The sequence below is a fragment of the Scophthalmus maximus genome, chromosome 5 (assembly GCF_022379125.1).
Source record: "Scophthalmus maximus strain ysfricsl-2021 chromosome 5, ASM2237912v1, whole genome shotgun sequence".
Lineage (NCBI taxonomy): Eukaryota > Metazoa > Chordata > Actinopteri > Pleuronectiformes > Scophthalmidae > Scophthalmus > Scophthalmus maximus.
The window spans coordinates 17,274,069-17,296,415 of record NC_061519.1 but is presented as its reverse complement, the minus strand read 5'-3'; the positions used below and the strand labels follow the sequence as shown (position 1 = coordinate 17,296,415).

Genomic DNA, 22,347 nt, shown 5'->3' with positions numbered 1-22,347 from the left:
CCCCCCACACACACACACACTCAGCTGGTGTAGGACAAGATTTTATCTTCTCTTGTGAGTTTGGTTTATATATTAAAATTGTATATCTTTGCTTTACGCTGGTTGGACAGTCAGTTTGAAGTCGTCATCATCGGCTCTGGGAACTTGTGCTCGACCTTTTGATATTTTAAACAATTATCAATAAAACTTTTTTTTTTTAAATTGTGGGTGGCATCCCTACAAAATATAATACATCTACAATGTACACTTTGCTGTGTGCTTTGTGTGTGAGGAAGGGGACGAGGTGGTGCACAGGCTTAGTTTGGGGGGGGGGGGGGTTAATCCCCAGGGTGTCCTGCACATGATACAACATACAGGACAGGGAATATATTTTTATAATTTTCTGTCGATACCAAATTCTGATCTACACAGCATCTGACGGGTGCTCTCCTTTTCTCACACTCAAAACCTTAGAACTATGGTTACTGTGTTTAAAATAGTATAAATTCAAACTTCAACCTTCTCCTTAAACTGAACACACCAAGAAGCAAGATTACATGGAAACAAACAGAATCGTCCTCCTAGGTTTCTATCCAGTAACTGTCACAATGTGAATTTTGGACATGTCTGTAACAAGAAGACGTGAAGGCTTGTGATTGAATGAATGTAGCAGACAAGTGGTCCCTCTGAAGTTTTGTGTCGAAATGTATTTAATGTGAATCGTTGAAGCTGAAACTCCAGTCGCGTAACTCGTCAGTGTCAAAATGACGAGTCGCTGAACACAACTGTAACCAAATCATACACGACTGTGGAACAACTGGGACATCCGACGTTTCAGACAGACTGGTACAAAACTCTGCTCAGCAACTTAATAAGTCCTTTATTTGCAATGTTCCGTTACCTCATCTTTCCAGTTTCAGATGCAAAAGAAGCAATAATTTCTTAAATAAAGAAGGAAAAAAGAAAAAAAGGAAAAAAATATTTACAAAATTCCAATAAAACTAATAATCAATGGATTATCTAAAGCACCTCTCTGCATCTGGACAACTGCTGTTGGAAAAGGATACACTGCAATTTATATCAGCAATTTATTGTTTACTGAAAAATAAAACTGAAAAAAAAATGTAATCATTATTATTATATATTTACAGAACGCTCCTGAAATGAGTTTCCACTTAGAGCAGAAAAGGCTTTCGGATCATTTCTGTGTTGTTTTTTTTCTTTTTCCTTTTAACTTTATATATTTCATCAAGTCAATTTTTCTGTCGATTTCAAGTTTTAACGGTGATCGGGGTCATTGGGTGTCCGTTACGACAGCTCAGGTGTAAGTACAGAAGAGGTAAGGATGAGGAGTCAGTCAGTGTGGTTCACTACTGGGGATGGGTGAGGATGGCTTAGAGGAAGCATTAAGACCACCCCCTAGTAGTCCAGGTCAAAGGTCAACATCAGTCCTCCCACTTTCTGTCCTCTGCAAGTTCATGATAGGAACCAGGAAGAGAAAATAGACAACCCTTTGCTTTAAAAACTCCATCCGTCAAATTAAGATTAGTTCATGTACATTTTGTCCGGGAACGTTTCGTCTCCCGGTAGAATTCATAGAAACACACTTCAGTCATGCTGCACACTCCAGTAAGGGACAAAGACATAGAAGAGCTGTGGATTGAACACACACTATGGCAAGATGATACCCCACATATCAGGGAACCCACTACACCACCACATGTCCTGCAGTTTATTCTTGCGGATCAGATAGGATGTTAGGCATTAGAATTATCTAGAACCATAGAAAAGCAGCCTGTTGGTTTGTATTATAGTGCCAAAAGAGTTTTCGTAGTGATGTGGGATACTTCACACCTTGTTGACAACCAATCCTGCTGAATCAGTTTTCAAGTTTATTTGATTAGGACACTTGCTGTGACAAGCAGGTGAGGGAAATAATGAGGAAGCGAGAGAGGAAGGGTAGAGAGACGTGATTGTTTTCCCGAGTCCACCCTCCATGAAAAGAAAAAAAAATAATAAAGATTTATCCTCACTGAGGATTGATTTGAGTCTGCCTCTCTGGCAATATTGTCCACAACTCTCCCTAGCCGCCTGTAGAGTCCCCGCCTTGCCAAAAGGGGGCGGCAGCATTCAGTTCACTCCTTTATTCCTTGTCGGACTCTTCCTCTGCCTCACGGAGCCAGGTGAAGAAGGCGGTGACTGATTTTAAGGCCACACCTTTGCCCGTCTGCTCCGCAGGGTCTTTGCTGGTTTCCCACTTGTAGAAGGCCTCTTCTTTGATGACATCCTCATCGTACAAGGCGTCGAAGAACATCCGCAGCAGGTCTGCAGCAGCAGAACACACATAGGTCAGTACTGATCACAAGATCATGCGACTGTTTTTACACAAAAATAACGCAACAACAGTCCCTCTGGTCAGAGCAGAATCATGTTCATTAATGCAGATATCAGCTGTTACGGAGAAAGAGACCAGAACTGTGCACTGAAGGTCAAATACCAATGAACTCAGTGTCAGAAAGATTGACCTAAGACCTCTATGGCTGCTGAAATGACATCCACATGAAGCTGCTTAAATTAAAAAACATTTTTTTCTCAATGATTTAGTCTCGACAGAGGCATGAAGCAGGCAAAAATGAATGCAAACTGGCAACAACGTGAGCAGAGATATCGCTTCCACTACGGTTTTTACTCATTGATGTCTATTGTTCACAAATGCCGACAAGTTGTCATGATTAAATGATCAACAACATTTAAAACCTGAACACCATGAGCATTTATTATAGGGCTCCTGTAATGTAAGGTTGGGTAAGGTTTGTTATCATGTCTGCTCCAACGACGACGAATGGCTGGACACTCACTTGCAGGCTGCTCCATGTGCACCATCAGAGCCTGGAGGGCGTAAAGGGCCTGGAGCTCCTTCTGCTCATCACTCAGGTATTTCTGCAGCAGACTGGCCCTCAGTTTGATCTGAAGTGGGTCCACCCTGTATGGGTTGTCGCCTGGAACGAGGAGTTACAAACTATTATTCAGGCAAACCATAAAAAAAAAAATCAATACTGATACTGGGATTAGTGCTCTGTGATAGTGGTGTATCAGCAGTACTGAAACATTTTCTCTTGATGCTGCTGCTGCTGCTGCGACATGAAAAGATAAAAAGTGCTAACTTAATGCCAAGTTCACACTACACGATGTTCCACTCGCCGATTTAAGTGCCAGATTGGAGCCAAATCTGAGTTTGATCGGCAGCCGCCTGTCGCTGTGTGTGTGAACACTTTAAAGAAACTTCAAGAACTCACTACGACTGCAAAGTTGTGCAGTCTGAACTTGGCGTAACGGGTCAAAGTTATCGGGTGAATGTGGCCAAAACCAGACGGACAGCTCTAACTCCCACGTACTGTTCAGCCATACTTACAAATGATAGCAGACTGACACACTGATGTCATCAGCGCTCGGACGAACTGGTTGGTAGACGTCTGCTCCTCGTCCAAGTTAGCCTGAAAAAAAAAAAAAAAGAGTGAATTTAAGGGACAACTTAAATTCCTCCTTCAACCTTTTTATTGTCATTAAAAACCCTGCATGGAATAGTTAGGTGAGAGGTAAAACACAAGCGACACGACTCATACGGTCACACACCTCCACCCAGTCTCTGATGCGCTGGTCGTTGACCTTGTCCTCAAGGAATCTGTCCAGCTGTTTGCTGAGCTCCTCTCCACTCAGGACCGTCTTCTTACCCTCTTCCACCAATTCCGCCTCTTCTCCTATGGTGAAATCCACTTTCTGAAACATAAAAAGAAGAAAGCTTGAAGATGAGCGATCGACTCAACGGTTAGTTTGCCTTGAAAATTTGGAACAATCATGTGTCGAGTGTGCTTTGATTTTTACAACCAAAAAAAATGTCATGTCAGATACGTCACAAAGAGTAAGTGGACAGTGGCATTAGGTGCGATTTGTCAATTTGCTACATTCATTTCCATATAATAATTATTTAAGACAAATCTTACAATGATTAAGTTATTTCTCTCTGCCTCCAACCAAACTAGAGGGAAAAATAAATAATAAAAAGGTTACAAAGAACCATCTATCCCCATTGAGAGAAGCATCACCTTCATGGTGGTTTTCAGTAAGTCGTGTTAATCTATTTAGCACCACAGTCTGCTACAGACCTGCTTAGTGACAAACTTGTTGACGTCTTCATCCTTGGGCAAGAAGTCGCTCCAGTTCAGCCCAGCCTCTGTCCACATGGCCCCGACCTTCTTAGGGGTCTAATAAGGAAAATAAACAAATATATAATCCAGTGGTTACAGAAGGGGCTGTTCAGTATGGACGTGGAAGTATCCTGGAAAGGATTTTTGAGATATTTAGGACCTACCATTCCTTTGCAGAGCAAATGAAGGATCTGGACAAGCAGCACGGACGCCTGCCCCAGAGGCAAGAGAGGCTTTGAGATCTCCCTGAGGACACAATCACACTGTATTCAGCTTTTTCACTTTCTTTAAACTAATATTCTCTTGTTTAATTTACAGCCATCTTAATAATAAAACCACAGTTACACTTCAGGCAAAAAACGCAAAACAAAAGATTGTTCTATTTGATGCGTTAAGATGCAAGTTTAGCTGCTTTTTTTTTTTTTTAAGCTTTTCAATTGGATGTTTTTATGTTTGACAGCAAACGTCCTAATTTCAGAAAAGGGGATGGATCAGTGACATTCAAGCATCTTTCACTTAAATTTGTAAACTCTGTATATATCTATGATCACATGTCCGACTCGGGCACAATGTGGGAAAATATGGTCATTCATGAAATGCAATGAAGCTGCAGAGTTACACAATTGATTCAGGTTCGATGTTTTTAATTTGCATGTTGAGAAAACAAAAAAGCTGTACTGGGTCTAACCTGAAGAGCTGTCCCATAGGGATGCCTCCCTCATGGAGCATGGGGGTAATGAGTTCAGCCAGGTAGAGCCAGATGTGAGGTATGTCTATGGCCATGTCTTCTGCTGCCTCCAGGATCTCTTCCATCCTACAAGCCGGAAAAAAACCAAAAAAACCCACAAAGCACTCAATCTCACTTTCAACACAAACGTTTGCTTTCACTTTCTAAATCTAGCAAGAAATACAACAAAAACTTTTCAGCCATTGGAAGCACATTGTGATGTTTTTCCTCACCCTTTGTAGTACTGTTCCGTGGGCAATGTCCCTGCCTTAACGAGTTGGTGCAGCAACAGGCCCGTGTGCTCTCTTGCGATTGTGCTGCGCTCAAGCGTCGACTCCACGCCGTTCCGCACAAACACGTACAGCAGCGAGACACTGTTGAGCTCGGTCACACACTGCAGCGCCTCCTACAGAGTAAAGAGGAGGAGAGATGCCGGCCATCACAGTAGTTCTACAAAGCATTTCCTGGGAACTCTGTTAACGTTCGCGTGTTTGAGTAAACTCTAGTGTTGGATGCTGGTGAGCACTGTGTCACGTTTGTACCTTCAAGTCATTGATGTGGAGGTACTCCTCGATGATGGCGCACGCCTTCTTCTCCACCTCCTCCTCAGACAAAGCAGGTTTGGGAAGAGAGGGAGGAGGAGTAGGGACACTCTCACGCTTGGCTTTAGAAAAACAAAGTAACAATACAAGTTAAACCTCAGTCCACGACTTCCTACATGGTCATTTCATCAATGTGGACAATTCTACTGATATCCTACTATAGCTTTACTTTTGCTGTGGGGGATTTATACCTGGGAGCTCTTTGCTTGAACCCCTGTCCCTGCTTCCTCGGTCCCTGCTTCCTCGGTCTCTGCTTCCTCGGTCCCTGCTTCCTCGGTCCCTGCTTCCTCGGTCCCTGCTTCCTCGGTCCCTGCTTCCTCTTTTCCTATCGTCAGTCATGCTGGCAACACGACGCACAGCCTCAGTAGAGGTCCGACCGTCTCCAACCCTCCCGCCGCGCTCCTGCGACTCTCTGCTGAAGCTCCTCTTGGTGATTTGGTTCCGGCTGCTCCTGTCGTCGCGCCCATCCCGTCCCTCACTGCGGTCAAATCGGTCAAACCGATCCTTCTCGCGCTCGCCCCGGTCTCTGTCGCCACCGCGCTCACGACTGGAGCTTGACCTAAAAGTTGTAGGTCATCCCATTGTTTTGCCATCAACTTTAAGATATTGGATATGATATTTCACTTCCCTCGCTCAGATCATCACCTAATGTCTGAACAGCGACTTTAAAAATCTTTGTAAGTCAAACTACAAATCGCAATGCTTTTCATCATTATATAAAACAAGCACATGCCTCATCCAGCTGTAGAGCGAGATACACTCATATGTTGTATCTGGGCTTAATGGGTTAACATACAAAAATAGGGTTAGGTGTACCAATGACTTGCAAAAAAAAAATATCCAGATCCAGTTTAAACAAGGAAATATTTTACAACTTAACTACTTTGCATTGAAACAATAGAAAGAAGAAAACCACAGTACAAGGAGAGGAGATTTCACAAGGTTTGCAAAACAATTAAAATTTAAATTAAAATTTAAAAAAGGATTTCTGAATACCTCTGAGGAACTCTGCGATCAGAGTCTGATGAAGACATTGAAGAACCAGACTGCAGGGCAGAGAATCGGTTCAGGGTGCTGGTAGCTGGACGACCAGAATCTAAAAGGATAGATAATAAGAATAGATTAAAACCCCTCAACCACTAATGCATCCAAAACCATAGTCATTTTGAGGATCGTGCTTTACCCTGCTCTCCGCTGACTGGTTTAGCTCCGGTTCCTCCACTGCTGCCTTTGCCCCAGCTGCCCCACATGCCTTTGCCTCCTGGAGCCAACAGTTGATTGTTGAAGTCCAGAGCACCGGGCTGCCGGGAAAAGGTTTTTAAAAAGTTACATTTACGAACCCTTTACACACACATTCACCCACGTTTCCCAACCACGCTTAGAAGCATCAACGCCAGATAGAATGAAAATGTGGTTTCGGAGACAGCAATTTCAGACAGGAACTTAAATTAAAACATCGGTTACCTTGGTGATCTTGCTAAGGCGGGTGGTGTCGATGGGCCTGTTCTTGGAGATGGGCACCGTGTTCCATCCCTCATCCTGGGGCTGAGAAGGCCGGCCACCTCCTTGCGTGTGAGGGCCTCGGCCCCCCATGTTCCCTCCCATTCTGCCTCCACCTCCACCGCCCCTTCCACCGCTCTCTTTACTGTTCATGATCAGCTGCTGCACTTTGCTCTGCTCCCTGACTTCCTCCATCTCGGCCTCCTTGTGAATCTGGTCGATTGTTTTAGGACCCTGGTCTCCTCTGCGAGGCACCCAGTTGTTCTGTGGATGGGAGATAATTATGAAACGGTCTCGAAAAGTTCCAACACAGTTGTTTAATGTCAACAACATGCGACTCCTAAATACTTTACTTCACACAGTCAGGAATACTTATATTTTATTTTCTACATTTAATGCCCGATTTCAGCTTTCTTTCTTTCAATATACTGTTCTGTAATATTTACCCTCCTGACGTCCAAGATGTCTTGCAGCATGAAGCGGATTCTGGACGAGGTCTTTTTCTCTTTGATGATCTTGTCCATCTGGGCAAAATACTGATCCATACGAGGCTGACAGGGACACGTGGATAAAAAACGTGGCTTTTGAGTCATGACTGTCAACCAACTGGCATGTATATGAAAACAAGTCTGATTTTGTGTTCCGCCTCCTCAGCTCCTCAATCCCATCACCAATAATCAGAGGCCCAGACACGTGGCACAAAAATAAAGTCACCACTGGAAACAGTTTAAAATTCACCACTCATCCATCTCCGTTCATGCCTGACTTACCTTTGCCTTTTCAAAGTCCAGGTCTTTTCCAATAGTGGAGAGCAGCCTACAGAGACACTCCAGAGACTCTTCATCGTGATTCTTTAGTAGTTTCACAACACAGTCGTGCATGATTGCCTCTGTCAGCATCTTCAGTTTGAAGAGCTCGCCGATGAACTTTATGTTACCCAAAGAGCGGCGGCGGGCCTTGTCTTTCGAATCTTCAAGCGCCACCCTCAAGCGCTCACGCTCTTCCTCCTGGGGGCAGGTACAAGTGGGTGTTCAGGTTAGTTTAAACTAAACGACAGACTAGTAGCTGGAACAGTGACAATAGTAGATCGCATCTTACATCTTTTGAAGCCTCCATCTCTTTTTGCTTCTTCTCAAAGATCTCAGCATCATCCTGGTCCTTCTCAAACTCTTTCTGACAGCGGTTAAGCAGCAGTTTGCGAAAGTTGGCAAAAGTTCCTGGCTTGTCCGAAGTGGGGACTTTCAACTGGAGGAGGAAAACATGGAGTAAAATTAGTATCTTTTAATAAATATATATATTTTGTTTTCCCTCTCACTAATAACTATTCAGCATAAAAAGTTGAAAATGTTAAAATTAAAATGAAATTAAATCATTTACAGTGATGATAGTATGCTAACAAGCACAATATTCAGACAGAATTACATGACTTACTCCCATAAGGCAGCGGCACATGTTGGCGTAGGCCACAGAGAAGTTGGGCTCTGAGATGGCCTTCTCAAAGATGAGGTCGATGGCTCCTTTCAACCTCTCCTCCGTGTCTATCGTCAGATCCGTCACCTGTTTCATCAGCTCCTGAAACTTCTGAGGAGTCAACTTGTTGAGGATACTGCGCAGACGCTTGAACAGCTCCTGGGTCTTGGCCTCGTCACTGTCGTTGTCTTCTGCTGTGACTGCTGGTGCTGCATCTTCTGCAGCACGGCTGCGAGTGGACTTTTTCACAGAGGGCTTCCAGGCCTTCTCAGCCTTGTTGAGTTGCACGTCATCATTGAGGGACATGCTGCTGATGATGATTTTCCTGGGTTCCTTACGCTGACCCTGCTGAGAGCGACGTGGCCCAGGAGGCTGAAAGGAGGGGAAGGGATACATTTTCAGACACTGCAGTAGAAATAACTCTATCTTAACAAATCAAATATCAAAAAAAGGGTCAAGAAATTATTTTAATAACAAACAAGAACAAAGTCACTCACTGGGCCTCGTGGTCCTCCCACTGATCTGCTACCAAGGTTCCCCAAATACGAGGGAGTGAAGTCAGGACCAACGTTCATCAGTCGAGCTGGGTCCACTGGCCGCAGGGGAGTCTTGTTCACCTGAAGGTACGGTAAGTACAGTTAACCGATGTGCACAAGGCCTTTTTTTGTAGTTCCAAAGTCTAATCGGAACATTCATTTGATACAAGTCAACAAAGTATAACCTTTCTATAATGTGATGTTCTACAGTCACATACTCAATGTTTGATTTTACAGACTGCTGGTATAAAAGGAACTGAAGCCCATACACTCCAAGGCACAATGAGCCAAACATCCTCTACCTTGTCCAGGACCACATCGCTGATGGTTGGCAGGCCCTCTGGTTTGGTTACACTGGCACTGCTAAACTGGAAGCCCAGGAGGAACTCCCTGTCGTACCGCTTCTTGTCTTCTGGGTCTATCGGCTTCCATTGTTCTGAGGAATGTTCAGAGATTTGTGTAAATGCAGAGGATAAAAAGTCAAGTGAAAAACATTGTTCTCGAGGACATGTTCTTTAAAGATGGAGGTTAGAGGTGAGAGCAGGTTTGTAGCAACGAGGATAGTAGGGAAAATTTGTCTTGAGGGGATACTTGACATGAAACCTGTTGTACACTGAGTGGGTCTCTCCAAATCTTTTCTCTGATATTCCACAATGCCAGTGATGATTTGTATTTTTAAAGATACACCTGTGTAGTTCTTATATATATTGCAGAATTAAATATGAAAGAAAGTGACCGCACAGTCAATGAGTACCAAGGACTGTATATAAAGATGGATAGCACGAGAAAAAGTAAAGCGAGATCGCCCCCTGGTGGCTGGGTGCAGTATAGGTCATAAACCCCGCCTCCTCCATGTTAAGAGGATTGGAAACTGACCGAAGTAAAAAGTCAAAGAACATGTGAAACAATTTTTCTGTCAAAGATAGTTTCTGTCAATTTAGCTAGTTCTCATCACACTATGTTCAAGTATTTAAGTTTCTAGTAAGTCTGATGTTACTTATTTTGTTTCTATAAAGAATATCATCATTGACGATTTGTGAAGCCACACCACGATCACCAACTGTGCAGATGTCGTCACCCATATCCAGGATGTAGAGATGTGTCGTCCATCTTTACATAGTTTATGATGTGTTTTTGTGTTTTTTTTGTGTACATCATACAGTAGCTGATGTTGTTCAACTACACAAAAATAACATATATGCACGTCGTAACATACCTCCTTTGTACTGGTATTTCTGCTCAGTTGGTTCCGGCGTGGCATTCTGCTTGTCCTCTTTCTCTTCCCAGGTCTCATCTACAACCTCAGCAGGAGGTTCAGCTGGAGCAACAGGAACAGGTTCGGCCTGAGTGGACGAGGGTTCAGGGGCCGGCTTGGGGTCCTGCTCCTGCAGCAGACCAAACAGATGAATAAACACAATGTCATATTCAAAAACTAAATACCCTTAAACATTAATGACAGAGCTGACACAACAGCAACTCTATCGCCATCTGGACTGATACACACATCTGTGAATGCATCCAGGAGGTCTCCGATGGCCTCCTTTTTGTTGAGCTCCTTCATGTTCCTCCTCTTCTTTGGCAGAGACGTAGCAGCTTCAAAGATAGGACAAAGTGTTAACATTAAAATCTCATAGACGCAGAATGACAAAAATCATAGATGCAAGTGAGAATCAACTCCACCGTACAGTACCTTGCATAGTAGATTCCTCTGTAGGGCAGCTAACAGTGGCGGGAGGAGCATCCTCACTTTTCTCCTTCACCTCATCCCCTTTCTTCTCCTCCTCCACTTCCTCCTCCACTTCCTCCTTCTCTTCCTCCTTCTCTTCCTCCTTCTCTTCCTCCTCCTCCTTCTCCTCCTCCACCTCCACCTTTACCTCCTCCTCCTTTACCTCCTCCTCTACCTCTACCTCCTCCTCTACCTCCTCCTCTACCTCCTCCTCTACCTGAGTTGGTGCTGCCATTTTAGCCACAGGTGTGGATTCCTGAGATTGCAAAGCATCAGGCTTGTCAAGGGGTGTAGTGTCTGAAACCGCCACATCCTCGGGCAGATCCTCAATGTCCTGAGGAAGGCCGTTGGAGAGAAGAGGCTCTGCCGTTTCATCCGCAATGGGTTCGGGTTCTGGGGCAGAGCTTGGTGCAGCGCTCTGTGTCTGTGGAGGAGCACATTCCGGTGCAGAGGGTGGAGGCTGGGACATTTCAGTTGCTGTCTTTGTGACTGCTTCTTCTTTTGCCATTGTGACAGGGGCAACTGCTGCTGCAACTTCAACTGCAGGCTCCAATTTGGAGCTGGCCACCTCCTCCTCTTTTTCAGTTTTCTTTACTTCCTCTGTTGTCTTTTCTTCATTCTCTGGTGCCGTCTCAGGTGGAGCTGGGGCGGCCTGTGGTTCCTCCACTTTGACAGGTGCCTCTTGTGCTGCTAACGATGCTGAAGGGACGACGGGAGCATCTACTGTGTCACCGACTTTAGAAACGTCTTTATTTACTGCCTCAGCAGGAGTAGGAGTAGATGCTACTGCAGGAGGGAGAGAAGAGGGAGGCTGCTGTTCCTCTATCAATGGGGATGGAACCTCAGTATCAGCTGGGGAGGCTGCAGATTGTGCGGCTGATTCAGCACACACTGCCATCTGGCTGTCCGTTTCCTGTTTGGCCTCGATCACAGGCTCCGTGTCTGCTGTGGCAGGAGGTGGAGGCGTGTCAGCAGTAACAGAAGACTCCATGTTTTCATCTGGCCGAGGAAACGCAAAAACATGGTCAGGTAAGTCGTGAAGGAAAATGTGGAATATGGGAAACTTGAATTTTCATGCAATAAAGAAAATGTACTCACCTTGTCTCGTCACTGTAGCAACAGGCTGGACAATTTCACCGTTGGTCTGTGCAGGACTTAAATCTGCTGCGGAGGCCTACAATCACAAAACACTTGTTAAAATGGAAAAGCACCAAGTTACCAGATTATAACATTTAATGTAATTTATTACGAAGTGCCTGCGATACATAATGAAGCATAACACTTGGGTCACTACAGCCTTAAAAAAAACTGCTGTTATTTACCTCCATTATCTTAAAAGATCATATTTTGCACTCTTTTCCAAATGAGTTTGAGTTTATGAACATTCATGCCCACAGTTGAATGATTTTATGATGTACATCATGATAATGTTCTACATACACATTTACAGAAACAACCATACACTTACATACAACCACGTATTCATTTTAAAAAGCCATCTTTAAAAATCCTCAAACAGGAAAACCACAAAACCCAAAGACTGCAACTGTCCATCATTTGTTCCTTTCAGTTCTGCATTGTACAGACTCAACCGCTGTTAGCAGGGTTGCTGCACTTGATGTGTGTAAAATTGTTGCCGCTTTGTAACAGTGTCTGTATTATCTGCTCTTGACTGTGTGAGCAAGTCTTGGAGTGGATGTTGTGCATGTGTCATCTCTTTAACCAGCTAAAAAGCTGCATGTTCCCTCCTGCTGTGAAGAGATGGGAGTAGTGGTGGCGGGGTGCAGCCCCCCGTTGATGATCCTGAGGGCTCTGTTCTGTATCCTCTGCAGCAATGCAGTGATGCTTTTACTGCACTACATCAAAAGGACACCACCATACTCCAAACTAGGCAACTCAATATAGTTGCAGGTTAATGCAATCCAGCCTAAGAATTCAACCGCAGCTCAAAATGGTGCATAATTGTGTGCATTTGCTATTTATTGTATGGTCAGTAAAACTTATCTAAAGCTGGATTTGAGCTGTGTTAATGTTGACACATTGCACCATAGTAATATTAAAACATGCAACTACCTTCGTGAAAAAATAAATAAGGGGCTCAAGCGTAATTAATTCCTTTGTTGTGGTTCCTCTCCATTAATCAAGATGTTGTTCATACAAACCAACACAAATATCTCTTCTTAAAATATAGAAATCTGAATTCTGCCTTCGGTTTTATAATTTTCTTTAACGTTATCAAACCTTTATACGTTAAACTCTACAATAACTACATTTTCATTCAAATTTGGAAAAATTATTGCACCTTCAGATACACTATCAGCGTATGCCAAAACTGCAAACAGAAAAATGTCCTACAGCTCAAGTTTCATTGATTAAACTTTCTTTCGTCTTTCACTTTTCATTCACTTGATTTCACACAGACACTAAATCAGTACAGAATGGCTGACAGCAGTTTATACTTCCAAAATAAGAAAAACTTTTTGTATATTTGCAATAAACACTTTAACCAACCCTTTCTTTTATTATGTACATTATCGTTCTTGCTTCAGATCAGATTCAGTAGAAACTGGTATTGCCTGAAGCATTCTTACCTGTGGGGGAGTCGGTGTGGTGGTGGACCTTCCACCTGACATGATCTCCTCTGTGATATCACGCCCGCCCTGGTTGGGGTCTCGTATTCTTATCTATCAGGGAAAATTTGCAAACATTAGTTTAGAATTCAACATTAAATTACAAGCAGTTGGTAATTATCCTGCCACTACTGATCTATAGCTGCCACCTATCATAATAATTTGTGTGAATGATGTTATTCTACAAAAGAATTTCAGCCAGTTCTTTTGGCCATCTCCTTCTTCACAACTGTTTTCAAAACTGTCAAACTTTCCGAAATATTAAAATAGATAATATGAAAATTGATGTTTGCTCCATTGAAATGAATGTAAGGGAATGTTCAATATTTTCACACTTTTCATGCATTTTCAAACTGAGCTCAAAAATTCACAATCACAATTTTCACTCTTCGTTACGAATTTTTACATCAAAATGTAGGGAATTTTTTTAGCTTTCACACAATATGAATATGTAAGCAAACAGACTTACACTCCAAGTGAGAGGAGTGGCAGCAAACTACCGCATTATACCAACAACTAGGAGGTCCCTTGTTTTGTCTAGCACACCGTACGTTCTGCAATTTTGCTTAAGAGCAAGAGTTCCTCAAGGAACTGACTAGAAAGTCTCTGATTATTCAAATAGGATTCTGGGAGGATGCACTACTACGATGCGATGATAAGATCACAGGAGCATGTGTGACTTTGATCCTTTGATTATTGCATCAACGGGGATGAAATCACATTTGCATCATCATGGAATGTTTTGATTTGATTTGTTTTTATTTTACAACTGCACTAAATTTTGAAACACTAATTTTTTACACTGATTTTGAAAAGTAATACTTCATGTAGAGGGAAACATTATTTATGTGTAGCCCACCTATCCCTTGTTTTTGTCCTGGAAGGGCCCCCATGCTCTTTAAATCTGGTTATAGAACTCAGTTACTACTGCTATTTTGAAGTAAAAGGGAAAGTTCCACATGGAACAGACAATACACTCTCTCTCTATTCAATTTTTTTTTTGACCTCAGACAAAAGATGTGCTGCCCTTTTGTTGAGACACACTACCGGTTTGCGTTCCCTCTTTAGCGGGCCTTGTGGCTGTGGCGGTGGTTGCTGAGGAGGCGGGGCTTGTTGCTGTTGCTGGGTGGGGTTGATCATGACCGGTGCAGGCTGGACAGATGGCGAGTACTGTGGCTGAGCTGGATAATATGCTCCTGCTGTAAGGTTAGAATGAAACAAAAAATCTGAAGTGAAAAAGACAAACTCAGGTGCAGTTTCACATTAAAATTACCATCCGCTCAAGTTTTGGGTATGTGGGAATTATGTTGTAAAATAATATAAGGTACCACTATATACATCTGATGGTGACAACTTCTCTGTCTCCATAGATGAAGCCCTTAATGATATTTTAACGTTAACACACAGAGACAATAATACACCACAGTTTGCACTTTCAGAGTGGAGAATCCTGTAGGAACACAAAAACAACACACACACACACACTGGGAGCCCATAAGGTGTGTGGATCAAGATACAAATATTAAAACTATGAAATCATGAATGCTTTAGTCGTCAATGAAACCCCTCAGACGATGGTAGTCTGTGTGACTGAAATTGGTTATGACACATCCTAATGGAGAAACGGCCTTCTAGACTGTGAAGCTCAGAAGGAAGCTGTATCTTGAAATGCGGTGTAGAAAATAAACAGTCTATATTACTGACAAGCTTATGATTGAAAAAAATTATATTCTAAAAAGACATGACATTTTTGAAATGGAATTTTGGCTAGGAAACGTGTGTCGACTACCCAGCCAGCAAGATGTCTACTGGCCGACAGTATCACACTCCGGGGCAGACCTCCTGCTCAGCATCAGCTCTTTGCAGGCAGGCTGCTCGTCAACAGCAGAACATTTCAGTACACTGATCTCATGGATCCACTGACTGTAAATTGGGTTTTACATTTTCTTCCCATTATTGCCATTGTTAAAGATATGTAGTCGTGTGTACTGTAGTTACGAGACTAAATTACATTGAAAGCAGTACGTTTTTATCTTGGCTAATAATCCTTATTTTCTATATTTCAAATTTTTACAGATTTTACAGGTTCTACTGGGAATAATGGGATAAAAAGTGACATTACAATGCTATGGCACTATTTTAAAAGTGAGAGGGTACTATATATATATTTATATATTTAATAATTAGGGCTTGATTGTGGCTTTAAGATGAACTGCCATTTTTCTCCCTACTAAAAATATTTAAAAGTTTTATCAAAAATATTCATGAACTGACTGAAAATACAATGATCACCATTATTTTGTGCAACACACACACACACACACACACACACACACACACACACACACACACACACACACACACACACACACACACACACACACACACACACACACACACACACACACACACACACACACACACACACACACACACACACAGAAGAAGAAAAAAATCATATTAACATCACTGCTTAAGACAGGAAGTTCCACAGAGATTTTGCCACTGAAGCCTGCTGACTAACAAACAAGCACACATACTACTCACCGGGGTAGCGCTGGGAGGTGAGAGGAGCACCGTGGAGAGAGAGGCGGCCGTTCTCTCGCCCGCCCCCTCTCCCCCCACCACCCCGCCTCTCCCTCGCAGCAAGAGAGGGCTCTGAACCAACGCAGCAAAGGAGAGGAAGAGAGAGGGAGGTAAGAAGGAGAGAGGGCAGGAAGAGACAGATGCAGAATGAGTTAATGAGAGGATCTAGAGGAAGCAGGGTGTTAAAGAAGTCCCATGAAATGAATAATGCCTTTATTGTACTCTCCAACTTCCTCGTTTTCTTGGCTACAGCTTAAACTTCTAGGGCTAAAAAAGATCAGCTTTTTGCAATTATACTTTACTTCCAGGAGAGTTTAATGTTCGGTTCACTGTTTAGCAATGAGGGGAATGTTTTGCATAAGCCAATAAAAGTTTTAGTTTGATCACAAAAAATTGGCAGGACAAAATCTGTCCTTGAGTAAATGAGCATTTGCAGCAGTAACAGGTCAGAATGTCTTTGGGGTGACATTTTACGAAAATGTTCAGATAATAAGTGCAATGGTTAGGATTATACTTAAAAGGCTTGGATCCCATTTTGGAGTTTTTGTCCTGGTTAATTTTTAAACTCTCATTAATTATTCCAGCATTCGTTTTGTGTGGATTGTAAATCGAGCATAAGAAGATAGAAGTAGCAGAAACATCAGTCATTTCATGGAACCTGTGAGGCAGTGTCAGGTGAGACTGCAGATAGAAAGGACACAGGACAAAGCACAAAGAACTAAGCCAGACCACATGCAACTGGCAGTTCACCATATACAGCAGTTTTTTTTGGGACCCTGAAAGACATTAAAGCACACCAACCGGCCAAGCAAAACCATGACACTCAGCAAAACATTGTGGGCAAAGCGGTGTGCAAGTGGATATCGTCTGAAAGCAGATGCTTAAATTTAAAAAACCCTAAAACTTAAAATGAAATGTACGATTCTGATGCCTACGAGATGTTTGACCTTTTTTTTGAAAGACAATCATGTTGATGGTTGTGCTTGGTTGTTGCTGGTGGTCTTGAGCAAAAAACCCTTACCATAAGTGGTGTATTCAGCGGGACTGGTTCCCGGATAGAAGCCTGCTGTACCGCTGGTCACAGGATACTGCTGAGTAGGAGGCATGTATGGGGCCCGGTACTTTAGAAATAAAATAAAGAGTCAGAAACAACAAGAGGGAACAATTACGGTGCCCATATGATGGGCATTTACACTGTTCTGCCGAATCAATTTCAGCCAGAATAGCTGGTAGGCTATATTTGGACCTATACAGTAATATAAGGAGTTTTGTTCAAACAAATTGATGATTACTAATGTGAACCAACCTGTCCAGGAGGGGGGATGAAGTAGCCCTGAGGGGATCCAGCAAAAGACAGCTGCTGCTGGGACAACATCATCATCTGGGAGCTGGTCGGGTAGACATGAGTAGGTCCAACAGGTCGGGGGCCGCTACTCGTCTGTACTCTTGGAGCACTAGTGGCCATTGTTGGTCGGTTTGGATAGTAACTCTGCAGACGAGAAGGAAGGGAAAGAAGGATGAAGAGGATGTCTTAGCACAAGCAAACTTGTTGCCCTGCCTGTGCTTTAAGTGTCTTTACTATGATAATTGGGTTGATCAATATGGCTTTTGAAATTTTTAATAGTACAAACTCTTAACATAAAACTTTGTTTAATTCACAGAACCTTTTAACATGACCTTAACACAAAAAGTGCAGGGAGCTATCAGCAGCATTATTATGAAGTTATACGGACCAACAAACATGGACAGGACATTGCTAAAGTCCAGGGATTAGTGACAGCGGCTACATCCGAACCAAAGCAGCACGTTTTATAATTAAATTATCTTTTCGGCAAATCGGCTTAAAAGATGGCCAATACCAATAACCATAAAAATGGTGAATATCGGCTCTAATAGTCGGTCGACTCCTACTATGGTAGTCTTAACCCAGGCATTAGCATGTAGCAGAACCAGGCTGGAAGCAAAGCACACGGTAACTGCCCATGTGTTCAGCAAGTTCAGTTCCTGGGTTACACAGAGTCTACTGTATGTCAGGTTACCCTGCAACACTGATGTTAGCGCAAGTTAAGCTGGGGGACGAAGAGAAAAGCAGTTACCTGTAATGCTCTGTATCCACCCTTCAGCCGCGCAACACATGAGCAGAGAGCAAGAGAGGGAGTGACATTAAGGTGAAAATGAGGACAACAGAGAATGTGGAAGTTTGAGATTACAAAAGTGTAAGAAGGAAGAAGATGAAAGGCAGCAGTGCATCTGAAACAGTTAGGAACAGTAAGCTCAAAAAAATCATAGCTGCACATACAACTCTTTACAGGTCTGCGTACAAGTAGGATCCGCGCGTGCGTGCGTGCGTGCGTGCGTAGTTCCTTAACATTAAGACACAGTACCCTTCAGCTGCAACTAATGCTGCTTCTCAGGGAGAGCTAGGAGCACCGTAAACAACGCAGTCAGAGCAAACTACGTAATGACTCCATCGCCAATATTTCTGCATTGTTTTATTTTGTGAATTAAATTTACATCGGTGGACTGTAAAGGGCTCAAATCGACCGATTTAATCGGCAAACCAATAAATCGCTCAGGCTCCACAAAGGTTTAAAGTGGTGGGAGATTTGATTTAAGGGCTGCAGGCGCATACCAAAAATCCATTTACTTTAACATTAAATTGCTAAGATGACCCCAAGTCAGGCATCAGTTTTAACATATGTTAGGGAGGCAAAAATAGATAAATTGGCTAAAAAGCCAATTCTTGTGTTGATCTTAAGATGACCACGAGATTATTTTATAAATAAATCACACTGTCACTGTACAGTGAGTTAGTGTCATTATCTTGACAGGTTTGGAACTTGGTTTTGTCTTGGAAGCATACAAATTTTAAAAAAATATTCAGTATTGTGCAGATGGGGGATGAGTTAAGATAACTAAGGCCTACATGAACTCTGCTTTTAAAACAGTGTAACTTGAAGGTCCAACAGAGAAATATGCATTTTTAGAGAGGTAAGGAAGAGTTACTGGACACTACAGCGTTCTCATTTAATTCTCCAAAATATCGAACTGTAAGCATGCAATACACTAAAGCGACGGAGGGGATGTAAGGAAAAGAGAGGGGTGTTAGTACCTGTTGGTGTAAAGTACGGGGCCCTGCAGCAAACTGGGAGAACAGCAGAAGAGAGGAAATAAGTCAAGATTGACATTCAAGGAGAAAGATGGCAAATAGTCACGCGCACACATACACAGATTTAGCCAAAGCCTTATAGCGGGAAAAGCAGTGTCAGCGATCTTTGTGAAAGAGCAGAAAAAGGGAGGGTTCTCATACAAAGCAAAACAAACCCCAAAGACTGAATGCAATAATCTGAGCCAAAACAAAGAAAACATGCTGTGAACAATACCTGTCTTGGCTGTGGTGCAGAGTTCATTTGTGGAGGTGGGGGGGTGGCAAACACAAGAGAAGGGGGCTGTCCAGGGCCGTAGGCAGCCTTGAGGAGAGAATAGAGGATAAATAGAGGTTACCAAACTCATCACCCAGGGAAGAAAAAGAAAAAGTAAAAGAACTTGAATTGCATGAGGTCTGTGGCTCTCACCTGTGTCAATCCAGGGGAAGGGGCGGGGTTAGGGACAGAACTGGGTCCCGTTATAGGCTGTGGCGGTTTGTTCATTTCACGCTCTTTTATGGTTCTGCATTAGGGTGGCGTTGTGTTGCCAGCCGTTCTGAGGAGGAGAGGTTCAAAAATTGAAAATGTGTAAAGCATTAGAAAAGTCAGAATCGAACACAATGAGATGAAATTACTTTTAAAATAAAAACTGATTTGAATGTGTTTTACTAGCAGACACAGGTTCTCAGTTGCACATAACTGCAGCCATAAAGGGTGAGACATCAGACGTGAAATATGAAGACGTGAACCATTGGTGTGGTCACGTCTAACCAAGCAGTGAGGGTGTGGTCTTTGGTTTCGCCTATGATAACGGCACCTCTTGCAATCTCGTTCACTTGCATATTGCAAGGATCATGTATTTAGTCTTTGAGCAGTCAAGTGTTAATACACTTTGCGGATTACTCGCTGAAGTCGGACTGCGAGAGACTCAGAAATGTTAATCACCCAAAACGGCCCGTTGCTCGAGTAGAAAAAGGGCCGCGGTGGCTACTTAGTCACTCCAGGAAAAAGGGGGGAATTTGTCTTTCAGTCCTTCGCAGTTGTTCCAGACTCAACTGCTGAACAGATGGAGATTTAAAATAAATAACAAAAACATTTCTAAATGTTCATGACTGGGCCACAGAGTGAATAGCAATACTGTTTGTTTTTTTAAAGGGAATAATAGTGGTTGGCAAATGTTCTTCCAGCTCGTGTGACTGCCACCAAACCACCGTGACGGCTCTGGGTTTGGGGTGAATTGAAGAAAATGGATACCTCAGGTCAAAGTTCATCTGCTGTGTGAGCAGCGGCTACTGCCCCCTGGTTGTGCTAGCTACGTGTGCAAATAACACACTCAAAATGACAATGTGTCCGCGCGGGGTCGTGGAACAATAAGGCGCCGCGCTCGAGACAACACGAGCGAGACGTGTCACGCTCCATCCACCTGCTGACACGGGGAACTCTCGGTTAGCTGCCGGCTAGCGCCGCCATGCCTCCTTCTGGACGGGATCCCTCAGCGCACGTTGGTCGCCATATGGTTTGTGGCAGCGGCGGCCAGCGGCCCTGCGGGCGACCCGCACGACGCGGCGGGCCCTCGAGGAGAGGGCGGCCGCCGCGTCTCGGCCGAGCTGGGGCGCGACAGGCGGTTCACCGGCCCGCTAGCGAGGCGAGCGTCCGGGCGGACGGCGGCGGCGGGGCTCCGCCGTTAGCCAGCAGCCGGCTAACGTTACGTGTCCCACCATCACAGTCGCTCCGCTCGGTTACGCTACGTGGCTCAAACAGCGCCGAGTTCACGTTCAAAGCCCCGATTTCGGTTTTATCGCACGGATCGGCGGCGTGTTAACATATGAAATATGAAATAAAATAAAAAAACAACCGACGACGACGAAATGAGCCGAGTCGTGGCGGCAATGTTGCAACACTTGACACCGACGAGGTTACAGTTGAGCTATTGTCGGTCAACGTTAGCGGTGTAGCCCAGCCCCGTCCTCCGACATGTACCCGATCACAGGCCCGACGAGCTGCACGGGCACCAGCCGTCAATCTGACACATCTGCGGGCGAATCTCTTCACGAACGGCACCGATGTCTGCGTCAAACTGTCGCTGGGGGTAAAAAGACACAGAGAAAACCCGCGTTTGCGCCACGACGTGATGTCGCGGCGGCGGGCTGCCTCACGGAGCCCGGGGTGACCACGGTCACCGTTAGCCAGCGGAGCTGTCACCTGAGCTAACAGTAGCCCAACGTCGGCAAGGCGCCAGCCACATGATACGTACGCGGACCGACATCGAGGCTGAAACAACCAGGGTCGCGATGGTCGCATCCCTCCCCGTGGTCCGCTCCAGGTGAGCGGGCCAGCCCTCCCGAGGTGCGGACTGACAGCCGCCGGGGCCTGCTAACAGCGGCTAGCACAAGCTAGCACAAGCTAGCCCGTGTGCCTTTGACGAAACGAAGGCAGGCTCCGGCGAACTTCAAGCTACAATCTTCTTCTCTTTTTTTTATACTCTTACCGGGAATCAGCAGTGAATACGTTGTGCGATTTGAACACGGAGGCTTCGGCGCGATCGCTCTTCTGTGAGCGTTGTGTTGCAGGTTCCCTGTCCCTTTACTCCGAGAGAGAAGTGGTGCCCTTTCTTTGGCTACTTGACTTAGCGCGCTAGCTAGCTAACCGGCAGCCGGGGTGAGTGCCGCTGCTGTCACTTCGGTTTAAATCCCCGGGCGTGCAAAAGTGACCGTGCTCAAAATCAAACAATATAGCACTTTGGTAGCACTACTGACAACTCCGATGGCCCCGAAAAAAGCCTCTGGACCGTAGGTCCATGATCAGGGCGTCGATGGTGACGGATTGCCGGTTCGGTATGTACACCACTGTCGTGTGTGGAGGCTCAGAGCGAGGCCATATTGCGGTGTTTCTCGTCTGTGGAGCCGGTGCGCCTCCAAGTCGCATGGGTAACTTCCGGGAAAATTAAAATTTAATGCAGTTTCCTTGGTCATGTGACACAGGAGCTTTCTCGGTCAGTTCATCCAGCCAGGCCTCACGACATGATCTCGTGCTGAAGGCATCCGATTCGTCCCGATCGTGAAAAAAATTAACATTTTAAAACGAAATGAAATGTGCCCTTCAAATTATTTAATTCACCCCCTATTACATTTTATTGTAGAAAAAATTTGCTAAACAAGACTGGGAGCAGAGGAAAATTCATGCCACAATGGTGGAGATGACATTGCATTATAGTGTGTGGGGGGGCATTTGTTAAAGACG

General features: G+C 44.1%; 1 protein-coding gene and 1 non-coding gene across 7 annotated transcripts; both read right to left on the bottom strand.

The window, feature by feature from the left end:
- Positions 1-842: 842 nt before the first annotated feature.
- eif4g1a (eukaryotic translation initiation factor 4 gamma, 1a) lies at positions 843-22,056 on the bottom strand. Of its 6 annotated transcripts, XM_035633006.2 has the most exons (33): positions 21,596-22,056; positions 19,537-19,663; positions 19,345-19,431; positions 19,074-19,106; positions 18,058-18,078; positions 17,268-17,450; positions 16,983-17,082; positions 14,423-14,574; positions 13,337-13,429; positions 11,844-11,919; positions 10,710-11,744; positions 10,524-10,612; positions 10,236-10,404; positions 9,322-9,455; positions 8,981-9,100; positions 8,445-8,855; positions 8,112-8,258; positions 7,784-8,020; positions 7,460-7,564; positions 6,978-7,277; positions 6,697-6,814; positions 6,510-6,609; positions 5,786-6,072; positions 5,705-5,755; positions 5,454-5,575; positions 5,145-5,317; positions 4,873-4,998; positions 4,349-4,430; positions 4,143-4,241; positions 3,613-3,756; positions 3,392-3,473; positions 2,838-2,978; positions 843-2,304 (listed from the first exon to the last, which is right to left on the bottom strand). In XM_035633006.2, exons 2-33 carry the CDS (start codon positions 19,609-19,611, stop codon positions 2,123-2,125), a joined length of 5,274 nt encoding a protein of 1,757 aa, XP_035488899.2. In that variant the 5' UTR covers positions 19,612-19,663; positions 21,596-22,056; the 3' UTR covers positions 843-2,122. The 6 variants fall into 6 exon arrangements, with proteins under 6 accessions (XP_035488899.2, XP_035488896.2, XP_035488897.2 ...); XM_035633003.2 differs by having other exon boundaries at positions 5,705-6,072; positions 21,596-22,055; XM_035633004.2 differs by having other exon boundaries at positions 5,705-6,072; positions 10,236-10,398; positions 21,596-22,055.
- LOC118311796 lies at positions 7,660-7,735 on the bottom strand. The gene has a single exon (XR_004794080.1). It is a non-coding gene; the product is annotated as a small nucleolar RNA SNORD66 (small nucleolar RNA).
- Positions 22,057-22,347: the final 291 nt, after the last annotated feature.